Source organism: Phaethon lepturus, unplaced genomic scaffold, assembly GCF_000687285.1.
Source record: "Phaethon lepturus isolate BGI_N335 unplaced genomic scaffold, ASM68728v1 scaffold15350, whole genome shotgun sequence".
Taxonomy (NCBI): Eukaryota; Metazoa; Chordata; class Aves; order Phaethontiformes; family Phaethontidae; genus Phaethon; species Phaethon lepturus.
Window position 1 is genome coordinate 85,164 of NW_010509938.1, and position 17,144 is coordinate 102,307.

The window sequence follows — 17,144 nt, forward strand, 5'->3', positions numbered from 1 at the left end:
GAAAGGAGTAACTGTTACACCAGAAGATGAGGAAAACAACACAGTGTAAGCTAAGATAAAATGATAGCCAGAAGACTGATCTGAACAGCAGAGAGGTAACCAGGTGCTACAGCAAGCAGCAAGGACAAATGAAAGGGGAATGAACGAGAAGGGTGATATAGGTCTGTCCCAGACCCACAGCTTACAGATCAGATCCTGGTTCTCCCTAAAGCAGAGCCGCTGCAGAGATCTGAGGGAGGAGCATTGCCACTAAGGAGAAGAGATGCAGAGGCGGCACTTAGTAATACCACCAGGAGCGGGTTAAAAAAGGTACCACTACAACTCAAATCCCCAGGACGTGACTTCATGGAGAGCCGCGGCTGTTCCGTGGCACTGAGCTGTGCCTCTGCCAGTTCAGCTAAGACAGCAGGGACGTGGTGTACTGGACACCAGGCTCTAGAGATCTCCGGAGTTTGGTCACAGATTCCCTTTGCTGCTTATTTTATGTAATTTCTTTCCATTGGATTTTTGCACGACTTGCCTTCCTCAGGGATCACAGACAGAAATACAGAAAGCCTATGAGAAATGCCAGATTTACCTGGGGAAAAACATCTGAATCCTGCTTGGTTGTCTGGATCTCATACCTTTTGGAGGCAGACCCATCATGGAATTGATTGCTAATGGTCCCAGGCGCAAGGTCGTGGCTTTGCTGCAGAACTGAACAATAAAAGAATGATAGGGCAAAAGGGTAATAAGTTCATGTCTGCAACATAAATAATAGCACAGGAAACAACAGAAGCGATCTACAGGGGGAAAAGTAATCTCTATAGGAAGATTGAATACACTGTACTTCCTACTTAGGGAAAAAAGCGTAACTTTTTAAAAAAATAATTTCTATTCTCTTCTCCAAAGAGGTTATGGAGGCCAAGTCTCAGTGAATGGCAGCAGGATTTAGGAAATTAAATGTTTGAATGACTGTTGGAGGTGAGATTTCAGACCTTCAAGTCACACCAGTGCTTTGACAATACTTCTTAACATGCAAGACTTGAGGGAATGACAGCCAATCTCTCCATGGCCTGGCATGGGACAATACAGACAGGTACTAAAACCAAGGTCTGTAAAGAATTTCTACTGAAAACAGACAATAAGGGATGGCAATTAAAGAAAAGGTTTTTCTGAGCTGCATGAAAATGTTTGTAAATAGTTTTCCTATTGTTTTAAATGTTTCATTGTTTCAAAGAAGCAGTTCAAAATGAAATTAAAATTGGCCTGATTCCATAGATTGACTTGAAGGGATTTTGTTTAGGAGGTTTTGCTCACATGTTTGTTTATTTTGTTTCTTTTCTGCTGGGGAGAAGGGAGGTGAAGAGTAAAAAAGGGCACCAGTGTTCAAAAAACTTTTAAAAAATATTCATTTTGTTGTTATTCAATTGTAACAGAAAAAAACAAAAATTATTTAATTGAAAAATAGGAAGGGTCAGGAGAACTACAAACCATATATATTTTCATTTCATCCACAGGTTGTAGAAATTCATTCATATTTTTCAAAGACCCCAGGTGATTGCTCTTGCAGAACTCTTCTCTTGCAGTCACTCTTTCTTGCTTTTTCCTCATTAACTTCCTTTCTTTTTCATTCACACCCGTCTTGTCCCCATTGCCTTACTCTTGCTTTCACCCCATTTAGTTTCTCTTTCCTCTTTCCCAGCATCTCCTGACACGTCTGTCTTTGGGCATGTACTGGTGCCCATCAGATAGGTTTGTGCTGCACAGAGGCACGTTGCAATGCAGCAAGTGCTGCCGAGTGAGTCTGTTGCTGTTGCAGGGCACAGTGTGAGGGATTTAATCTCAGACATGATTCTGTGACACCCCAGGGTTCTCAGCAGTTCGATGCAGGAGATGATTGTTCCCTAAGTACATTACTAGATAGTATTCCTATCTAGATAGTATTTCACCTCCTACAAGTTTGCTTTACCATCAAGTCCCGATTTAAAGTGTTGTTAAGTAAAGATGGAACCAGATTGAGTGAACTGGGTCATGTTCATGCAGATGATGAGGGTAAAGTAATACCTCAGGAAACAAAACGTATTAGTAGTCTTTTCCTCCTTGGACATGGTTACTGTGGAAAGGTGGTCTGAGATGAAGAAGCAGGGATCGCAAACTTGCAGACAAAACAGCTAAACCTGCCAAAGGAAGAGAGTAATCTACAGCGTAATTATGGAATTTCAGGATATTAATAAAAACAGTTTGAGAACCTCAGTGCCAGAAATGGGAGAGCAGCTGACTTCATGGAAGTCAATTTGTCCTAGCAACAGTCTTGGTGAAGCTGATGTGCAGCTTTTGCCATGAAAGCAGTTCCCATGCAGTAAACATAACCTATCCTGTGTTAATTAATGCCCCTCAGGCTTTTAATAATTTTGGTTTCAAATAATCCTATTTAGCACTTCTGAAACCTTGCATTTCAAATGTTCCCATTATTTTCTTTTTACAAGTATGCAAGAGAGGTCAAAGTTTGATGTGAACAACCTTTGCAAAGTTTCTTTAAAAATCAAAATGAGCAGAGAGTCTGAGAATATTTGCTTATGCATTTTAGTCTTCTCGGCCCAGTGATGCTGAATATCTTTTTAACACAAGGTGCAGTCAGAGACAAGTGCCCCAGTTTCCTGTTATTAAGCCGACCTTGTTAAACATTACATTATTGTTTAACATAGGATAGGGGCTTCTCTTAATGCCATGCTGAATTATTCATATGCAAAGCTAAGCTATTTTACCTTGTTAAGTGTAACTGCAGGGCGTTGAGACCAATACCTGGAGCCATGCATCAAAGCCAGAATTGGACATGGATTTCTTAAACCTGGAGTGGATCAAAAATGCAATTAGTCTGCAACTACAGTCTATGTAATTAAAGTAGGTAGCAGTCATTTAATGAAACATAACACAGTCAGAGACTTAGAGAGCCTATAATAATGTAGTAACTGTGAACATAAATGCTGCAGAAAAACTGCTAAATAAGTATTTCCTTCCTTTGGCAAGGAATATGTCATCTGTGAGGTTCTCTGTCCCCAACAGGGGAGATGATAATGCAGGCTCACAGTAAACTATATCATAGCTGTGATCAACGTATTTACAATTAGCTATAGCAAACACTTCATTTGAGATTTACAAACATTTTGTTAAGTACTGTTAGCATCTTTATTTTTCACAAATAGTCTTCTCTCAGACTGCAGAATGGGTTTCAAAATAAGGATCCCAATTTGGGAATTTAGGTACCACTCCCTTCTGGTAAGATATAGAACTAATTAGCGTCTTTCACTATTTCACTATCATTGCCTTAAATGCAGTCTGCAGAAATACAGACATAAAAAAAGATTGAACTGCCCTCTCAGAAACAAGTTTGAACTTGAGTTCAACATATGCTTAAATTCTTGCAAGAATTTGAGCCAACTCCTTTTATATCTGAGTCAGCTTTCTTCTCTATTATTCTAATCTAATCTACCTCTTAGGTAAGCTGTTAAGTAAGATGGAAGACGTGTAAAAATGCTCAAGATTAATGGACACAGAAGCAGAATGGACTAGTTCTAGAGTGACCACAACGGACTTAATAAGAATTTTAAAAGCATTTGCTGAATAAAGAAACTGGGTACTTTCCAAAGCAGGGTCAAGGATCATCTAGAGGTATCACAAGTGAGTCTGCCAGATCATAAGTGAGTGAATAAGGAAATCACTGATAAAAGCAATGTGCTAACACCATTTCCAACCACGGGAAAATGAAAGATTTTCTTTAACTTCAGCAAGAGTACCTTTGGGCCCTCAGTCTGTTAATATTCCTGTCAGAGACACTACTGAAGGCTGCAAAATCCCCAAGGAACAGTGAGTCTCCACGGCTTTATTCAGGGTCACAAAAGGACCTCCAGGACTTGGAGAGATTTGCAGAGATTCATTGAAATATCACAGAATCTTTGCTGGGTTCACTGGCAGGTTGAAGGGGTTAATCAGTGGTTCTTTGAAACATACCCCTGTACTGTATTATTGAAATAACAGTTCTCTGTTATTTCATCACCAATATTCCTTCAGTCTTTGGGGCAGAAAAACATCATGTAAACCAGGAAAAATCAGAAAGAGAGTGGTTTTGGTTTTTTGTTTGATTTTTGTTTTGTTTTGTTGGGGTTTTCTTTAGAGTTACCTGTACATGTTTTAAATAAGAGATGCATTTCTGTTATGCATTAGCTCCAGGTATTCAAAACAAATTGTTTCAGTCTGCCTTCTGAACCCTATCCTCTTTCCCTATCTTTGACACTTGTCACCTAGGGACTTTGAGTAGCTCTTATAAGGTTTTTTAGCTAATACAAGGATAATGAAGTACTGTGCCTCCAATTCATGCTGGGCTGCAGAGGCAGTACTTACCAATCATGGCACTGTTCCTTCAGAGAATATATCCTGGAATCTAATGATCTTCAATCTTAACAGAAGCTTAAATAACTCTTCTGCTGAGGGAACCTTTCTCAGGGCTGAAGATGGGTATAATTTTAGGCTGAGTTGTGGTATGAGTATTTTATCTAAATTGCTTGAAGATATTTATAGTCAGCTAAAACTTGTCTTGTTGGGGTTGACTGGTGTGAGGAGCTTCAGTCAACTTCCAGCAACAGTGCTGCAGAGCAAGGAGAGAAAACTGAAATCTGTCAGATTTCAAAGATCAAAACTTTGATCTCCCTTTTCTAGCTAGCCAATAACCTCAGCAAGTGGAAATCAGCATAGGTCCACTGGTGAAAGGTGTATGTGGCATGAGCTAGTCCCTTTTGGTGATACCAGCCACTTCTGACCTATTTGCGACCTACTCAATACTTTGAGTTGGATCATGCCTAAAGTGACAACTAAATGATACTGGATGCAGTGGGTAAACTCAGGCCTGAGCATGTGTCTGTGCAGTGGCTACCCCAGTCTAATTATACCTCAGTATTCAAACTGTTTGCTACAAGAATACCTAACTGTAATGTTTCAGAATTTCATCAAATTATACATTTTCTCCATAATTATAATAAAATGTAAATTTAGTAAAATATGGGGCTCCTCCACCTGAGAGATACTTAGGTTGCAACTAAATTTTCAGCACATGTTGAATCCATCCTACTGCTGGAAATTACTGCTTTGTGTGGTAGCTACCTTTTTGTGCCTCTAGATGAAGATCCTATCCATTTAAGTCAACCCTCTAGAGCGCGCTGTGGGTTGCTTCAGTAAGAGCTCCATTTTGCCTTTCATACTCTGTAGACCAAATATTACTTTGTTCTCTGATTTCTGGATTATAAAATTCTTTTGATCTTAGTAATTAGATTTCCAGACTCCCACCCACATACACTTCACAGCTTACCTGAAAAAAGAAAAAAAAATTGCTATTCTATTCTATTCTAGCTTTGCACAGCGAAAGTGTCCTGAACCATTTACTTTGCCTGAAATGTAGTCGTGAAACACTCTGCCTTTTCAGTTGCCGTTCTGCAAATTCCCTCCAGCGTGTAAGCACCTCCAACAAGCTGAGGTGCGCAGCATTGCAGGTAGGACTCAGAAGGAATTATAGGGACCATCGTATTCACTCACTTCTACCATATGGGCAACCATATCATATGGTTCCACCAGAATGCAGAGAAAAGCCTTGCCATAGCCAAGAGCCTTGGCTATGTGCTCACTGCTTTGGGGCCAAGGGTTCTTTTTATACAATCCTAGCAAGAATAAGGAGGCACACGAGTGAAGTTATCTCCTCTAGCCCAGGAGGTAAAAATCCCATTTTGTACATCAAAAACACTTAGATAAAATCATGCTTATTAAACATTTTTTCAGGTTTGCCCAATGCATTAAGATGCAGAGTTTAACTTGGAATGATGTCAGCTGCCCAAAGACCAAATGCAAATACTCTCTTGATTACACAAGTCCTGAAAAACAGAGACATATCTGCAGCCAAAACTATACTTAGAGAAAGATAATAAAGTGCCCTAGTACCAGTGGGTAACTATCACCATAACAATAGCAATAGTAACAACAACAGTGTCAATATAGTAGAAATACATAATTATACAGACCTTTGAGGAAAAACTGCTTCTTTTTGGTAATTTCCTGAAACTGAAGAGATTATTGTATTTTTTTTCTATACTGCCTATACTTTTCCTCGTGTGATATTGTATCAAAAATAGTGTGGCCAGCAGGACTAGGGAAGTGATTGTCTCCCTGTACTCAGCACCAGTGAGGTCGTACCTCAAATACTGTGTTCAGTTTTGGGCCCCTCACTACAGGAAGGCATTGAGATGCTGGAGCGTGTCCAGAGAAGGGCAGCGAAGCTGGTGAGGGGTCTGGAGAACAAGATTGACGCGGAGTCGCTGAGGCAACTGCAGTTGTTTAGCCTGGAGAAAAGGAGGCTCAGGGCAGACCTTGTCGCTCTCTACAACTACCTGAAAGGAGGTTGTGGTGAGGTGGGTGTCATTCTCAGCTCCCAAGTAACAAATCATAGGATGGAAGGAAATGGTCTCAGGTTGCACCAGGGCAGGTTTAGACTGGATATTAGGAAAAATTTCTTTACCGAAAGAGTGGTCAAGCATTGGAACAGGCCACCCAGCGAAGTGGTGGAGTCACCATGCCTGGAGGTATTTAAAAGACATGTAGACATGGTACTTAGGGACATGGAGAACTTGGCAGTGCTAGGTTAAGGGTTGGACTTGATGATCTTGAAGGTCTTTTCTAACATAAATAATTCCATGATTCTATGATTTTGAATACAAACCAGCTGGGCTTATGGGACTATGTTTACCAGTTTGAGACTATTAGAACAGCAGTTAGCAAGATGTAGTTAATAGTTGCACAAATCTTCAAACCCTAACAATAGCACAGAGACAACAGTGTTGATGCCAGCACTGCCACCTACTCATGTACAGTTCCCTACTGCTTTTGGATGAATAATTTTATTTTTGCTTTATTTCAGTTATTGTTAGTATCACAATGTTAGTCTGCTTTTGCTAATGCTCTATGACTTTAATCTACTTGTGTTTTCAAGATACGTGTAGAAATTCTTTATTTTGCCCTTACATACCCTTCATGATGAGGTGGGGAAAAGTAGATCCAGACAGGCCCACAAAATCTTTTTTTGTAGGACATGTGTTGACCAAGAAAAACAAAAGTGCATGAAAATGAGAAGAATGGACCACACCGAGACAGTAAAACTTTGCAAAGATATTTCTAGTTTCAATGGATTGCAGAAGGTAACCCATGTGGTGATGATTTTAGTTTTTTGATATTTGGGAATTTTCTGAAATTTATTTTTTACCAAAAGCCTACACTAGGTCTGTAATCTCTAAGTCTGTAATAAATTCTGACTAACATGCCTAGTATATTTGTCATGTGCTTAGGGGTTTTGTTTCTCTCTTTTTTTTCACACTGTGGCTTTAAATGGTGCCAGGAAGGAATTTAGAGTCAAAACCAGTACAGTTCAGGACAAAAATCAGCCCAGGAAAAAAAGTTATTATTGCTACAGCAAAAATCAAATCCATTTTACATAGGTTTGTACTGGAGAGGAACTGGATCAAAGAGGAAAATTTAAAAAATGTATATTTTACTTTCATTTGAGAGTTGAATGCTGAAAAGTACTCAAAGTAACAGTGCCCATAGGTTCCCAGGTAATCCCATTTGAATCACAATTATAACTTTCAGGTACAGATCATTTGCTTCCTCTTTCATGTCTTGACCTTCATGTGGCTCCAGAGGATCCAAAGAAGCCAGTAAATCCTTACCATATCTAACTTGGCAATATGCACAATACAGAGGAAGGATTTGTCTAATAAACTTTGACAGGCGTGACATATGGGCCTTTTTTTTTCAACATACACAACATTTCCATAGTCCATTTTGAGACAGCTGTTGGAGATACATTCTAAATTTAAAATTACAATGATTGCTACAAGATTCATCTGTAGGGATGGGATCCTGTCAGGGCAAGTGGAAAGCACAGTCAGCAGGATGTAATACCTAAGTACCTCCTGTTTGATGATCATCATCCTAAGGGTGACATGCAGTCCTTGTTCCTCCTCCTTGCCCTCCCATTTCTACAGGCCCCCTCCTCAGGGTTTGCAATGGAATAGGATAAATACCCTCAATGGCATCATTTTGCTTCCTCACACTCGCTGTGGTTCCGTCTTACAATGATCCAGCCTAGAGAATTCACCCATCAGACATCTGTTTTGCTGTTCCCAGTGGCTGATAGGGAGGCAAATGAAAGAACGCAAAGCAGACTGTGGCTACCAGCATGCTCTGTGAAGGTTTATTCCGGCCTGTGCCAGCCTGGACTACGTTTCTCCTTGTGAGTGGTAATGGGGGTCCAGGGTAACCCACCCTTGCCCTGCTGCACATCTACTACTCACTTCAAAAAGTCCTGGCATCACACCAGGCCAAAAGTGCATGTACCATGTAGCCCACCAAATCCCACAGTTCTGCCCCAAACCCTTGTCTAGTCAAGAGAAGGGAAGGGAATGATTTTCAGCACTATGAAGTAATTCTTCAGAGGGGAGAAATTACTGCACTGGAAATGTTTCCCAATTACATACCAAATATCAAACAATGGATTTCTTGGCTTCGGACACTTTCCACGCAGTGATTATGGTGTTTGCATTCCACAAAGTCATATATATTTTAAAATATATTTCAGAATATGAACTTGGTTGGTTTTCAGGTCACAAGAGAAATTTCTTGCCTTTTCTGGGTGTTCTCTGTTTAGCAAGAATGCACTTCGTATACAAGGATAAATTATGGTAGTCCACGGGAGTCAGTGCAATATTGTGCAACTCACACAAACACCCATGGGCTTGCAGGGGAGAGCTCTGTTTGTTCAAGAATAAGATCTGGTACTTCTCATAACGGGAGGTCATATTACCTTAAAATGCCTCTGCCCAGTAGGTCTGCCTGATGAACAACATCTGTTCCCATAACAACTGCATCTCCAACAGGAGAGATGGGCTCCGTGGCATGGCAAAAACAAAAGTAGTCCACAGGCAGTCTTGTATCGAGGGAGAAAGCAGCCACAATAAGAAACAGAAACCTCACTATTGGCCTGATTCAAACCCTACTGGAGCCAAGAGGAAAGAGTCCAGCAGATTTCAGGGGGTCTTGGATTAGGAAGCATGCATACCCCTGTCTCTGCTCCCATAATGCTGGTACAATCAGCAGCAATGACATATGTCGGTTGAAATCAAACATTTCTCCAGCCCTATACCTTCTCGTCAACACACACAGCAAAACAGGGTTCACTTTACAGTCGTATTGATGCAAGCAAAGGAAGATTTTACTGGAGTAAGTGATAGCAGGTAGGTTTCTCCATATCCAAGAAAGCCATAATTGTCGAAGTAATTTGCAGTCCATAACTACGAGCCCTTTCATGGCAGGGAAGTTTTGTGCAGAGATGGATCACTGGGAAAGGGATCATGGTGAAATCCTATTCCTAACAAATAAAATTAGCTTTTAGCTCTCATCCAGCTCCTTGCACCAGAGATAATAAAATCAAGAGAATTTATACTCACTTACCAATGTTTCCACTGGAAGTGGGTAAAAAATCAGCTGAAAAACTTAGGAATAAAGTTAGCTGGGAGGTGGTAATTTAGTTTCACAAGTCTTAAGGTTTTAAAATTAATTCTGGTTCTTCAGTGGAATGAAAACAAAATGTCTGAACATTTTGTCAAAATGAAATTGTAGAGAAACACCTGTTTTCTTATCATAAAGCACAATTTTTTCAGCTCTGATCTCTCTCTCACTCTTCCCTTCTTGCTCCCCCTCTCACTCTCTGTCACCAGAGGTAGCTGCAGAGCCTTGGATCACAAACTCAGCTGAAATTTTTTGGAAATCAATACATCTCTGTGAGTTATTTTGTCTTTTCATCAAAAATGCATTCTGTCAAGAATGTTCATAAACAGCCTTGCTTGGGAGAAGTTCTTAGCTAGCCCCCCCAAAAATTGGTATCTTGCACATCTAACTGGATAGCCAGCTGCTCAGCTGTGAAGCTTTGGGTGAAAAGTACAGAGTGAATTGCTGAAATGACAGTCCTATATATTAAAGATACCTGAACTATTCTCCTATATGTTTTTTGCACAGAGTATAAACTCTGTTATATTCTCCTCAGCCTGTTCTTGCTGTACAAACCACATATTTAATTAAAGCGTTCCTCCTCACAGTTTTGTTCTCTTGAACCTGACCCCAAGGATTTTAAGGATGTACCTGTGAACAGATAGTAGGAAAAAAATTTCTGTCTAGCCTTATATTCCTCTATTTATGCATGTGTTCACTTCAACGTGGAATTGGCAAAAAAATCTTAGCTGTTTTTAGAAGCAAAGACAAATGCATGAGCCCCACCTTCTGCCTGTTTTATTTCTTTAAGTATAAATTACAAGATTACAAAGTTGCCTCAGACAGAAAACCTTTAACCTGGTATAGCATTTTGACTTTTCCACAGAGACAGACTTGCTTATTTTTCTTAGAGGTCGGGGGAGGTTTTGCTGTTGTGCTGACATTTTGCATCATCTTCTTTTTGCATCTGAAAGAAAATACGCAGTGATGAAATGACAGTGAAAACGCATTGCTTTGTTTAAGTGACATGGATTGTATATATCTGAGCATCAGCAGATTAGTCACAGGGGCAGAGAAGGTTTCCGTAATACCTGATGTATGGAGGAGCCAAGCATAACTGAATTTTTTGTCTTCCTTTGATTGCACCCTCACTTTTAGAAGCTCTGTCTTAAACAAGTGATGCCTTATGGGTGGGGAAAAAAGGAGAATATTCCAGTTAGAAACAGCCTAACTTCTCTTGCAACATCTGGCCTTCATGGTTCAATAATCCCTTGAGCACAGCTCGTAAATAATGACCGCTCAGAGACTGGCTGTCCAAGTCCAGTGCATTCTGTTGACTTCCAGGGGATGCACAAAATACAGTATATATCCTTAGGCAAAAGCATGTGCTGTTTTATTGGTCTTCTATCACATGTATGTTGCTAGTAGTTTAATTGCTATTTATTGAGTACTGCCAGTTGGTTATACAGGGCACAAAAAGAATTGCTGTGTATCATAGAATCATAGAATGGTTTGGGTCAGAAGGGAACTTAAAGGTCATCTAGTTCAAACTCCCTTGCCATGGGCAGGGACACTTTCCGCTAGACCAGGTTGCTCAAAGCCCCATCCAACCTGGCCTTGAACACTTCCAGGGATGGGGCATCCAAAACTTCTCTGGGCAACCTGTTCCAGTGCCTCACCACCCTCACAGTGCAGAATTTATTCCTTACACCTAATCTCAATTTATCCTCTTTCAGTTTAAAGCCATTGCCTCTCATCCTGTCACTACATGCCCTTGTAAAAAGTCTCTCTCCAGCTTCCATGTAGGCTCCCTTTAGGTACTGAAAGGCCACAATAAAGTCTCCCCAGAGCCTTCTCTTCTTCAGGCTGAACAACCCCAACTCTCAGCCTGTCTTCATAGGAGAGGTGCTCCAGCCCTCTGATGATCTTCATGGCCCTCCTCTGGACTCATTCCAACAGGTCCATGCCCTTCTTATGTTGAGGCCCCAGAGCTGAATGCAGTACTCCAGGTGGGGTTTCACCAGAGCAGAGTAGAGGGGCAGAATCAACTCCCTTGACCTGCTGGCCATGCTTCTTTTGATGCAGCCCAGGATACAGTTGGCCTTCTGGGCTGTGAGCGCACATTGCCGGCTCATGCTGAGCTTCTCATCAACCAGCACCCCCAAGTCCTTCTCTGGGCTGCTCTCCATCCATTCTCCACCCAGCCTGTATTTGTGCTTGGGATTGCCCTGACCCATGTGCAGGACCTTGCACTTGGCCTTTTAAACACTTGTATAAAGAGAACGGATTTTTACCTGTTTCTTTCTTTATCGTTACCATGCCATCCCTTTCACGATTTTTGTCATAGCTTTGTGATTTGAAAAACTAAGGAAAGTACAAGCAAGCAAGCATCAAGAGATAACCTCATCATGTTAAAAAAAACAACAAACAACAATCCTTTTTCCAGGTACAAATAATCAAGAGGATGTAAAAAATCACTTTAATCTCACTGAAATGGGAAAAAAACTTTAAAAAATTGTACATATCTAACTAGATAGCCAGATGCTCAACTGAGGTGAGTTTACTAATTCTATTGACTTCAATGGACCTACCCTTTTTTTGTTTATTGTCAGAGTAATAACTTCAGTTTGATTCAGTGCCAACATCTGTGCAAGTGTTGACAAAAAAAGTAACTGCAGTGTAAGAAAACTGGAGGGAGACATGACACAAACTTGTTCCACAACCCTCACAGAAGCGTACCCAGGTGGAACATGAAGGAAAGATGGAAACATAAGCCACCTTTGTGTGATCTGGCTCCTGGTAAATCACATCTTCACCTTGGGTTATAAGAATGGCATACCCTTAGGACTGGATTTCTTTATTTGGAATAGGGTTTGAAATGACCAAAATGAAACATTTTGTTGGTAGGAGAGAAACCAATACGCAGATCCGGTTCCAAAATTTTCAAGTCATTATTAGTTTTATAACAGGACAAAGAGAAAAATGCATATGAGAACTTTAAAATCTGGGTCTGAATTCAAACTTTGTGTCTTTGTCACATATTTAGAAGTATCCTATTGGTATGTTATTCCTAAGGGGATATTGTATGTTGCAAGGTGTTTTCATTAGCCAAAGCTGACTAGTACTTCTGCACATATCTTTTACATTCAAACTCTTTCCAAGTAGTTTTTCTGGGATCCATTTTCTAAAGGCAAAGGGACTTATTTCATGCTGGTTTTGTTTTGTTTTCTTTCCTCTGCAGGTTCAAGTGATATTTGGGTATCTTCTTAAGCAGAACAGAAATGAATAACTCAACGTACATAAACTCTTCTACTGAAAATGTGATGGCTCTGGAAAGCCCCTATAAAACTGTTGAGGTGGTCTTCATCGTCCTGGTAGCAGGGTCTCTCAGTCTAGTCACCATAATTGGGAACATCCTTGTCATGGTGTCAATCAAAGTCAACAGGCACCTGCAGACTGTCAACAACTATTTCCTGTTCAGCTTGGCCTGTGCTGACTTGATCATTGGCATCTTTTCTATGAACCTATATACCCTCTACACTGTGATAGGTTACTGGCCTTTAGGGCCTGTGGTGTGCGACCTCTGGTTGGCTCTTGACTATGTGGTCAGCAACGCCTCCGTAATGAACCTCCTCATTATCAGCTTTGACAGATACTTTTGTGTTACCAAGCCTCTGACATATCCTGTAAAGCGGACCACTAAGATGGCAGGCATGATGATTGCAGCTGCATGGGTGCTGTCCTTCATCCTGTGGGCCCCTGCAATTCTCTTCTGGCAGTTCATTGTGGGAGGAAGGACTGTCCCAGATGGGGATTGCTACATCCAGTTTTTTTCCAACGCTGCTGTCACTTTTGGCACTGCCATTGCAGCCTTCTATTTGCCTGTTATCATCATGACTGTCCTTTACTGGCAAATCTCTCGAGCCAGTAAGAGTCGGATAAAGAAAGGGAAAAAGGAAGCTGCCCAAAACCAAGATACAGTTTCCCCCAGCCTTGTCCAAGGTAAAATAGTCAAACCAAACAATAACAACATCCCAACAAGTGGTGATGGGTTGGAGCACAGCAAAATTCAGAATGGAAAAACCAGTGCAGAGACTGTGACGGAGAACTGTGTTCAAGGGGAGGAGAAGGAGAGCTCCAATGACTCCACCTCTGTCAGTGTGGTCGCTTCTAATATGAAAGAGGATGAAGCTGCCAAAGATGTCAGCCAGGCTTCTGCCTCCCAAGACCATCTCAAAGTGGAGAACTCCAAGCTGACATGCATCAGGATAGTCACCAAGTCCCAAAAGGGTGACTGCTGTGCTCCTACTAACACTACTGTGGAGATTGTAGGCACAAATGGGGAGGAGAAGCAAAATAGTGTAGCCCGGAAAATCGTCAAGATGACAAAGCAGCCAGCCAAAAAGAAACCACCTCCTTCTAGAGAGAAAAAAGTGACAAGAACTATTTTGGCTATCCTCCTGGCCTTCATCATCACCTGGACCCCATACAATGTGATGGTGCTCATCAACAGCTTCTGCACATCCTGCATCCCTGGCACTGTATGGACCATAGGTTATTGGCTCTGTTATATCAACAGCACCATCAACCCTGCTTGTTATGCGCTCTGCAATGCTACTTTCAAGAAGACCTTTAAGCACCTTCTTATGTGTCATTACAAGAATATAGGAGCTACAAGGTAAAAATAATAACATTAAAAATAAAAATAATAATGGAAAGGGTGAAGAAGTTTCAAATTAAATTAAAAAAAACCAATGCCATAGCACTTTATGCTCTTCTACGGATTGTTCAATCCAGGATGTTAGTGGAAATACTAACATGGCATCAGCTCCATCCCTGAGAACTACACTTAAAAACATTTTTTTAATTATTGAAAATAAATAAATCTTGAGGACATGGGGATGTTTGAGGAATTATTCAAGTATGTGGACTGGAGGCACAGGTCCATGCTTTCTGAGAGTATTCTGCAGAAGGGCTTTAGAGTCTACAATTTTTTGTCATTCTGTGTAAAATCCTTGTTCTTTTTTTTTTTTCCTTTTTTTTTTCCTGTGTCTGCTTAATATGGCTTCATCTAGGGGAAAAAAAGAAGGAAATTTTAACAATAACTGTGTGGAAGAGACATAGGAGCTTGGAAGATCCTTACATAACACAAATGAATCATGGTAGAAGGTTTCTAAAGCTCAAAGTTGTTTAAATGTTTTTTTGTCACTGTCATGTAAAAACCTTAATATTAGGTAAATCATGATGAAAGTTATTTTACGTTGTTTGTGACACTACCATTTCCAAAAATGCATCAGTTCTGAAAGTGTACTTATGTTCAACATGTAACCATTGCCTAACCTGTGGATCATTCAAAGTCTGTCTTTTGGTACTTCCCTTCTAGGGGCTTTTGTTCTGTGATTCCTTCATCACATCAAGATAAAAGTGAAAAAAGGCAGTCTCTTCCAGATTGTTACATCCCAAGACTATTTCAGCATCCATGTAAACCAAAGCTTTTCAGAAAATTTTGTTCACTTTTTTTGTCATATAACATCCACCTGTGGATTTGTCTTTTACCTCCATCAGCCTTTTCTTCCTTTTTGTACCTTACTTGTCCAGGGCACATAGACTGAATATCAAAAAAAGTTGTAAATTCAAAATTATTATCTAGTCAGCCACCATGGTGGCCAAACAAAGGACCTCAGTTGAAGAATAGAAACAAGTTTATTACTAGGAAAATGGAGGTTACATCCTTTTAAAGTTGAATGTATGATGAAGAGGTATGCTGAGGCTCCACAGAATGAATAGTTAATATTAGATAACTATGATCTTGTCTAGTCAAAAGATGATTCTCATTCATTTATTGAGGAAAAGTATAAGATGGACTGGCATGTCCACACGGATCAAGCTCTGCCTAAGCCCTTAGTGTGAAACCAAGGTCCTTCCTAGGTGTATTCTTGACAAGATATTTACTTTGTGGAAAAGGCATTGGCTACATCGCCTTTTGTACTAGCTGGGAGCAATATTCCCATTGTAAGCCACGGGATAACGCTACTAAAAAGGCAGAGAGGAAAAGAGTGATTACACAAAACCAGATACTGAAATAGTCTGGATGGGGGGTTGGCAGGGGTAAAGTTCAAGTATTATCTGCTACTCCACACCAGCTCAAATTCAGACTCTGTCTGCCTTGCAAAGAATTTACTATTTCAATATTCGATATTTATTGTAGCACAACTGAGCACTGTGTGGATAGGGCAAAGTGTATCAGATTACTGAAAACAGCAATTGTGAGTTATGCATATTCTAGTTACCTCCTTCTTAGCAACTCTAACTTCCAGGCACTAGTGAATGTACACCTACAGATTCTGTTACCCAAAAAAGTAGTTTGCTGCATAGACAATGTCCTGAGAGACTGTCTTCTGAAGTGAAAGCCACCTACCAAACAGGACACCAGTTTGTTCTGTTATTTCATGCTACTACATTAGAGTCTTCCAAAATGCACTTCAAAATAGAAGCTTTCAAGATTATGTGGAAATTAACCTTGCAGACTTCAGTTTTTCATTTGACTACCTTATTGGAACACAGAAGCAAAGAACTTCGGCAATATGACAATTTTCATGTTTCAAAGTACAAGTTCCTAACAGAAAGTGAAAATGAGGAGGATTAAACTGCAGTAAATTAAGGCCACATTAAACTCAGGATTAATGTGTCTTAATATGCATTCATTGATTTTATATCCCTAGTGATTTCATCCTAATATATCTAAGTGTCTTCATGTAGCCAAGGATCTAATTTTGCAACCCTCACTCACCTTGAGTCATATTTACTATCAGGATTTTCATCTTCCTGCTTGTAAGGAAGAATAATGCAATGATAAGGCTTGCAAAACTGAGTGCTGCTTGTCTTTTAAAACTACAGTCGCTAACATCTTGACAGGTCAAAGGAAGGACTTACATGGTCATTTCTAGACTATTTATTCTCTTACAGTGTTAAAAAATGCACATAAAAAATCAAAGATAAAATAAAATCTGTTCATTTTCTAAATCATTCATCTTTAGAAAAGTTTAATGAAAGGAACACATCTGCTTCTTTCTTTCAGCAAGTGCTGTGGGTATCAATAGTACAGATACTCAAATCAGGAAATAACGGTTTGTATATTCTTATTTAATCTTCTAACTCCAGTTTTCCAGCAAGTGCGCAAATCCTTTACTCTGACCTTTGAAGCTGCTACTTGTTCATAAATTATGAATTCCTCTAACAGCTAAGGACAAGTTTACAGGTTAAGAAGTGCAAAATATAGATTACAATTATACTTTTTCATTATGTGATGTGATGACACTCAAAATACCATGCAGAAAAAAAATATTTTGGGGTTAGCATTCATGAAACAAACAAACAAGAAGAAAAACCTTCAGTTTGAAGCTTTATAGCACTTTTCCCTAGCACCACCTGTGCTTTTGATCCCAAAGGACAAGATGCTTTTGTTTGTGTTATGGTATATTTAAAAGGCTTCCAGGACACACAATCCTGTGTGTTTACACCTTGTACCAGTTCATTGGAAAAATATTTCCACAGTACATCCACATTCGCAGCCAATTAAACAA

General features: G+C 40.0%; 1 protein-coding gene across 1 annotated transcript in view; it reads left to right on the top strand.

The window, feature by feature from the left end:
* Positions 1 to 14,408, top strand: part of CHRM2 (cholinergic receptor, muscarinic 2) — an 18,817-nt gene extending 4,409 nt beyond the window's left edge. The window contains exon 2 of the mRNA XM_010291259.1: positions 12,803 to 14,408. Within this exon, the coding sequence (XP_010289561.1) occupies positions 12,843 to 14,243 (1,401 nt within the window). The 5' untranslated portion in view covers positions 12,803 to 12,842 and the 3' untranslated portion in view covers positions 14,244 to 14,408. The remainder of the gene's footprint in view (positions 1 to 12,802) is intronic.
* Positions 14,409 to 17,144: the final 2,736 nt, after the last annotated feature.